The sequence below is a fragment of the Rhodotorula toruloides genome (genome assembly GCF_000320785.1).
Source record: "Rhodotorula toruloides NP11 unplaced genomic scaffold Scaffold23, whole genome shotgun sequence".
Taxonomy (NCBI): domain Eukaryota; kingdom Fungi; phylum Basidiomycota; class Microbotryomycetes; order Sporidiobolales; family Sporidiobolaceae; genus Rhodotorula; species Rhodotorula toruloides.
In genome coordinates this window covers 240,083-246,522 of record NW_015622983.1, presented here as the reverse complement: position 1 = coordinate 246,522, position 6,440 = coordinate 240,083, and the positions used below count along the sequence as shown (strand labels likewise).

At 62.0% G+C, this 6,440-nt stretch overlaps 3 protein-coding genes across 3 annotated transcripts in view; all 3 read right to left on the bottom strand.

Moving 5' to 3' along the window:
* RHTO_03858 (uncharacterized protein) overlaps nt 1-1,356 on the bottom strand; it is a gene marked incomplete at both ends in the record, with an annotated part of 1,561 nt that extends 205 nt beyond the window's left edge. Inside the window, 3 exons of the mRNA XM_016417527.1 lie at nt 52-727; nt 785-844; nt 902-1,356. Of these exons, the coding sequence (XP_016271179.1) occupies nt 52-727; nt 785-844; nt 902-1,356 (1,191 nt within the window). The remainder of the gene's footprint in view (nt 1-51; nt 728-784; nt 845-901) is intronic.
* A 476-nt stretch (nt 1,357-1,832) lies between these two features.
* On the bottom strand, nt 1,833-3,892 carry RHTO_03857 (phosphatidylinositol glycan, class T; the record flags this gene model as incomplete). The annotated part of the gene is made up of 7 exons (XM_016417526.1): nt 1,833-2,284; nt 2,328-2,543; nt 2,598-2,660; nt 2,724-2,906; nt 2,963-3,232; nt 3,291-3,620; nt 3,682-3,892. The coding sequence occupies 7 exons, from the start codon at nt 3,890-3,892 to the stop codon at nt 1,833-1,835; spliced, it is 1,725 nt and encodes a 574-aa protein (XP_016271178.1).
* Nucleotides 3,893-4,075: 183 nt separating this feature from the next.
* On the bottom strand, nt 4,076-5,986 carry RHTO_03856 (uncharacterized protein; the record flags this gene model as incomplete). Its single annotated transcript, XM_016417525.1, has 11 exons — nt 4,076-4,158; nt 4,325-4,356; nt 4,462-4,583; nt 4,628-4,652; nt 4,716-4,754; nt 4,985-5,047; nt 5,120-5,154; nt 5,223-5,383; nt 5,480-5,521; nt 5,842-5,911; nt 5,981-5,986. The coding sequence occupies 11 exons, from the start codon at nt 5,984-5,986 to the stop codon at nt 4,076-4,078; spliced, it is 678 nt and encodes a 225-aa protein (XP_016271177.1).
* Between the last annotated feature and the right edge of the window lie 454 nt (nt 5,987-6,440).

Here is a 6,440-nt window from a genome sequence, read left to right as displayed (position 1 = left end):
GGTCATGGCGAGCGTCGGGTCAAGGCCAGAGGGAGAGGCGTGTGGAGGGACGTGAGGCTGAGGATGAAGAGGTGGAAGCGGCGCGTAGGACGGGTGCGAAGGAGGCGACGAGTAGGCGGGCGGATATTGAGGGATCGCAGCGCCGGCGTAGGTGTTCGCAGAAGAGCTGTAAGGAGGATAATGGTAGTGCGGAGGGTAGTAGCCGTGAGAGGGCGGAGGGTAACTTGACGGGTGAGGTGGGTAAGGAGCGTGAGGAGGAGGCGGATGCGACGAGGGGTAGTAGGGCGGGTAAGGTGCACTCGAAGGTCCTGGGGCATCTCGCGCTGGCCACCCTGTTGGGCCACTCGTCGTCGTAGGCGAAGGAACGTCCTGAGCCGGAACGAAGCGAGCTTGGGAAGGTTTCGCAAGCTGATCCGACCGGGCACGAGCAGCTTCGCCGGCTTGAAAGTCGATGCGGGAGAGAAGCGATGGCTGATCCTGAGCTGCTCGGACGGGCGATGCGGTCGGAGTAGGCAAGGAAGACGGTCCCATTGGCGCTCGTCCGCCGGGTCCGAAGGCGGATCTGCCAGAGTACGCTTCGCGCATTGACGAACGAGTAGGCGACTGCGGCTCAGAGAAGGTGTTGCGACGTCGAGGCGGAAGAGGCGGGCGGCTCGACGGAGTGCTCGAGTGCGCGGTCGACCGGACATGCGAGTGAAGCTGGTCGTTGCGTCGAGCCGAGCGACCGCTGATGTGGTAGCTGTCGTCAGCCTGGTCTGAACGCGTGTAGAGCGAAATGACGCACGACTGAGCGAACGAGCGATCATACGGCGCCGACTTGGGTTTCTTGCCCTCCCAACTCGGGCTGCGGACGGGACGATCAGCTTGGGAGAAGAGATCGTCCTGTAGTCGGTAAGCGTACCTTCGGACCGGCCTTTCGTCTGCTGATCTCCGTCGGAAAGTGTTCGTCGACGGCGCTGACGATGGTCCTTGGCCCAGCTCCGGCGCGAGCGTACTGACCCATCGAGGCGGCGCCTCGTAGCTGTACGAGCTGTGTGAGCTTTGCTGGCCGGACTGCAAGCGTGACGAAGCATGCGACGGGGCTTGGAGCGTCTCCGAGTCTGAGCGGCGTCCGTGGTCGTCCTCTTCGACTTCGCCCTCCTCGCGCGACGAGCTTCCCTCCTCGTCTTCCACCTCCATTGCCGCGACAGACGCCTCTCGCTCACCCAGTAGAGGCTCCGGAGAGACCTCGGACCCGCTGAGAGGGGCTTGCTCCGCTCCGACGTCCATCACGAGTTCGTCCTCGCCGTAGTCGAGCTCGTCCGGGTCGTACGCGCTCGTGTAGGCGGGGCCGGAGGGGCGATTGTACGACGCCATTTCGAGTCAAGAAGCGAGCGAAAGAGAGCGAAGCAGGCGGTCGAGACGGGGAGGGACTGCGGGCGGACAAGCTGGAGGATTGCCTCGTTAAGGGTCAGGACTCGCTCGCCTGGGCTGCAGAACAGCTCGAAAGGGGCGTACCACTCTATCGCACCCTCTGCAGGCGGCAGTCACGCCCTGCAAGCGCTGTTGGCGGCACGAGACGGCGGGAGAGGTTCGAACGCTGTGAGTTGAAGGACGAGTGCGTAGAAGCGCGGCGGAGACGTACAACTGGTGCGGCGGTCCTCGTGACACTCGTGCAGGCTCTCAGGTGTACTCCGGCTGCGATCCAGGCGAGGAGAGGGTGTGGACGGGGAGGAAGAGCAGAGTTGCGGTTGCAACCAGGACTCGTCCTCATCAAGTCGCGCCTCGTCCAAGTCACGCACGCAGAGAACACGCTCAAACGAGTGGTACAACAGCGAGAACTCGACCGGGAACTACTGCACCTTGGTCCCTGCCGACCCCGAACCGCCAACGTCGACAATCCACCACCGCCGAATCATCCCGTTCATCACGCTCCCGAAGAACAGCGCCATCACCGTGCTCGTCAGGATGATGACGTTGTACGGCATGCTGAAGTCCGGCGTGGGCAGGCTCAGCAGCGTCGTGGGCGTCTGCAGCCGTAGGACCGGACGGCGCGACCGCAGCACGCCTTGTCGTCGGGGACTGCTAGAGCCGCCCTCGAGGGGCGGAAGCAGGACGACGGTCGCTCCTGGTACCGAGAACCCGCGGTTCGAGTCGGAAGGGTACTCGGTGTACCACAGGCTGGCCGACTCATAGGCGAGGGTGAGGCGGGTCGCCGACTTGGGCGGCAGGCGAATGAGCGCTTGCAGCGTTGTCGGCCGCTCGCGGGCAATTGCAGGGATGTAGTCGAGGTCGAGAATGCGTTCTGTGGGACCGAGGGTCAGCGAAAAGTGGGATGGAGGCGAAACGGTCGGACTTGCCTGGCGCCGACTGCCCGTCCGTCTGCGTCTCCAGCGTGCTCACAAACGCCCTCAACCACCACGGCCACACTTCCGACCATACGATCTCGTGCTCGACCTCCTCGTTGTTGATCAGCTCGACGCCTATCCGACCGCGTTCTTGCCCGACGCCGAAAAGCAGCCGCCGGACGGCGATGGGTGCTTGCGGAAGCTTCGAAGGTGATGCTGCGAGGGAAACGGTCAGCTGGCTCGACAGTAACGCCTGTAGAGCTGACTCACGGTTGCGGAAGACGCTTTCGCCTGGCCATGTTACTCGCACGTCCAGTGCTGCCGTTTCGAGAGCTACGCGGAAGAGCGGCATCAGCTTGACTCGCTCTCTCGCCAGCGAAGGTAACGTAAGCGCACCTTGTTTGACATCCCAAACCGCGACTTCACGACCATCGATCTTCGTGACCTCTCGTGCCAGGTCCGGCTCGATGGAGAAGGGGTTGACCGAGTGCGTCGGGACGACGAGTTCGATTCTCGAGTCGCTGGCGACTGGACAGGCTGTTGCGAGGGTCCTGTCGTAAAGGCTGCTGATCGAGAACTCTGCGCAACCGACGAGTTAGCATGAAAGAAAAAGAGAAATCAAACGCTGGGCGCACCTCTCCGTCCTAGCTGGCCCGTCAGCCGGTCCTTCCTCACCGGGTCCAGCACGCTCCCGATTTCCAGCTCGAACGCCGCCATCTCTTCCGCCTCCTTCAGCAAGAACTTTACGCCAATCAGCGTGAAGTCGCCGTCGAAAAGTCGATGCGGGTTGAGGAGTGATGAGAGGCCAGCGTGGTAGGAGCAGGGAAGGAGCGAGAGGAAGGGCGTGAGGGACTCTGTGCAGGCGGCGGCGAGTCGAGGCATCGTCAGGCGGTACAAGCTGTATTCTACGGTGCGGGAGAGTGTGAGTGAAACGGTCCCCGCTGAGAAACGGCAGGAACGCACCTCGCTCGTCTCCCTCGCCGTCAAATGACACAGTCCAAGTCGGGCTGCTCGTGCTCGTCTTGACGCCGTCCGCCACTACGCCCGCACAGAACAACCCACTGACCGCGCTCGTGAACGCCTCCCATCGTTCCCGCTCGTCCTCGTTGGTCTCCCCCTCGAGCCGCTCGAGCCATGCCGTCAACTCGATGCCGGATGCGGGCACTTCGGCTGGCAGGTGCAGCGGCCATGTCGGCTGCCATCGACCCGAAGATAGAGTCAAATGGAAGGAAGCGACGCGGTGTTGTCGGACGAGAGAGGTGAGCAGGCGGGGAAGGAGAGTGTGGTCGTGGACTGCGCGACGGCGACGAGTTCGTGAGACTGCGCGGCGAGCTCTGCCAATGCGTGTACGTACCAACTGCATTCTGCGATACCGCAAGCCCTTCATCGCGCCACGCCCCTTCGAGCCGAAAGCTGAACTCGGAGTGAACCTTGCCGTCAGGGAAGGGCGTCAACCGCAGCGTTTCGCGGTACGAGTCGGCGCGTGCTACGCTCGATGAGCCATCTGCTAGCGCTGTGCGGCCGAGCGAGACCAGCAGGAGCGACGCGAGCAGCCGAACGAGCATGGCGAAGGTGAAGAGGGCGGTGCGGCTCTCCAAGTCGTATTGGGATGCTCTCGCTGGACGCTTTCTGCGCTGCGAACGGCTCGCTAGTATGTCTCGAAGCATCGAGGAAGGCTAGGAGACGTGCGCCGAGGAGCACTGAATTGCAACTCCTCGACATCCCTGAATCACCCCGCGCTACACGTCTCATCCGCCGCGCATGCCGCCTGCTAGACCGCCAACAGCCCATCTTGTGAGTTGTCGAGAGCGATATTGTCGTACAGCGCGTCCTGGGTGCGTCAATGCCGTTCTTGTCAGCCTCCAGCTCTGGGGGCGCCAGGCTGGCCTCGGGATGTGCGTGTGCATGCGTGCGCGTGATGCGTGTGTAGTACGAGGGCTCGTATGGCAGAGGAGTACGCGGTAGAAGAGCGGCAGCCCGAACGGAGATCGACGCACCTCTGCTTTGCGGACGCAGGCGTTGGGGAGACCTGGGTGCATCAATGTCGCTCTTGTCAGCCAAAACCAAGTTCATGACCATGTTCATCCTGCGCACGAAGGTAGACAGCGGGAAGCTCGAGCGAGGACCGACGCACCTGTTTCGGCGAATCGAGCCAGTCGAGTCTGGGTGCGTCAATGTCGCCCTTGTCAGCCGGGGTAGATCATCTTGTTGCAGGCTCTCGGGTACATCATCTTGGTGCGAACTCTTGACGACGCGCTGCGTACAACGGTAGAGATTTGGCAGCTCGGGCAAAAATCGACGCACCAGCCGCAGAGAATCCCAAGTCTGCTGATTTCGAGTCTCGCGTCAGCGAGACGCTTCCCGTCGTGCAAGTTGAAGCGAGCGTACTCTGCGAGATTTGAGCGAAGGACCCCCTTCGAGCTAGACCTGGGTGCGCCGGTGCCGTCCATGTCAGTCCGCATGTGCATGAATTGAGGGCACTTGAGCGCGGTGCCACCGCGCCGATGTAAGAGAAGGACGACGCCTCGCCGACCACCGAGAAGACCGAGTACGTCGCAAGAGGCTGTCGACCGATACGACAACCGGATGATAATCCTCGAAACCGAGGATTGCCTTCTGCATAAATATGCCGACAGCCCAGACAGGGACCGGCGCACCTGGTGTTGACCTGATGGAAGAGGCAAATCCAGCGCAAGGCGGGGCGGTACAAGAAGGCGAGCCTGCGAGAGTGACGGCGCATGTCAGTTCGGGGATCCGGGGATGTAAGAAAGGCTCGACGGAAGCCTGCGCACCTGGAACGGGATGGGCTTGAGGCGTCGAAGCGGATCTGGTTGCGTCGGTGCCAAATGTGTCAGTCCTAGTCGACGTTCTTCAGGAGCTCGTGCTACTAGGCACTTCGAGTCGGTCGTATCCATCTTGAACTCCCGCGACGACGCTGCGTGTGCGTTCCGTTCTTCTTGTTGAAGCAAAGGGTCTCGACTTGGTGGACAGCTTGAAAGGAGACCGACGCACTCGCCAGTTGAGCGCGGTCGCAAGCAAGGGTATCAACCGCGAGCCTGTGAGGAGGGGTGCGCAGGTGCCGTCTAGTCAGTCCAGGGTCATCGTGCGGCTCTTAGGAAGACCAACGGAAGGCTCGACGGAAACCTGCGCACCTTTGACGAGTGAGCCAGCTTGAGCGTCGACGGCGAGCATGCCTGGGTGCGTCAATGCCGACCTCGTCAGTTCCCGCTGCCCATGATTCTCGACAAAAGAGACGTGTTCTCGATAACACTCGAATCGCTAGGCGTTCCTCTCCGAATGAGAAGGAACCCTACTTGCTGCCCAGCCAGAAGCCGTCGAATGGCTGCCCAGCCAGAAGCCGTCGAATGGCCTTCTGATCGCACTGGCGCGCGCAAACTGGGACGGAACCGGCCGACGTAGACGATGTAGCCCATGTGTACCCACTCATCATCGCTCGACTCCGCGCAGCGCATGTGGGGTGGAGCAGGAACAGCCCAGACGGAGATTGACGCACCTGTGCGAGGAGAAAGTACGAGTTGAACGCGGTTCTGGCGCTCGTCAAGCGGGAGTGAATCGCAGGCGAGCTGGGAGAAGGAGAGAAGCGTGAGCCCCTTGTCAAGGTTGCGCGCGACTGGGAGGAAACCACGACAAACCTTCATCCGCGCAAGGCGTCCAGTCTGGCGGCCGGATGATCGTCATTCTCAAGCCGAGGATCTGTAGGGTGCGCCGCTTCAGTCTCTTGTCAATCCGCAGACTGCAGGACCTGCCGTCTTCACCTCGCAAAGCGCAACCGAGTCGACCCACCAGAACTGGACGCCCCTCTCCTGATCGACCAAGACGACCGGCCAAGGAGTCTTGACCGACCAGAAGAGACAAGCCCAGCCGATGTGGGTCAGCCTGATCACACTTCCCGAGAGGAGTACCACCAGTCCCGCCTGGCCGGTCTCTGGTATGGAAAGCTCGAGACTGAGCAGCGCACCTGTTCGATCGACTCCAGGACCTGACTGTGCTGCAGAGCAACCGGAACGGTCAGGCGAAGGAGGAGGAGGAGTGCAAGTCGAAACGCACCTCGTTCAGCCTGAACCGCGAGCGAGTCCTCCCAGCGCCGTACCG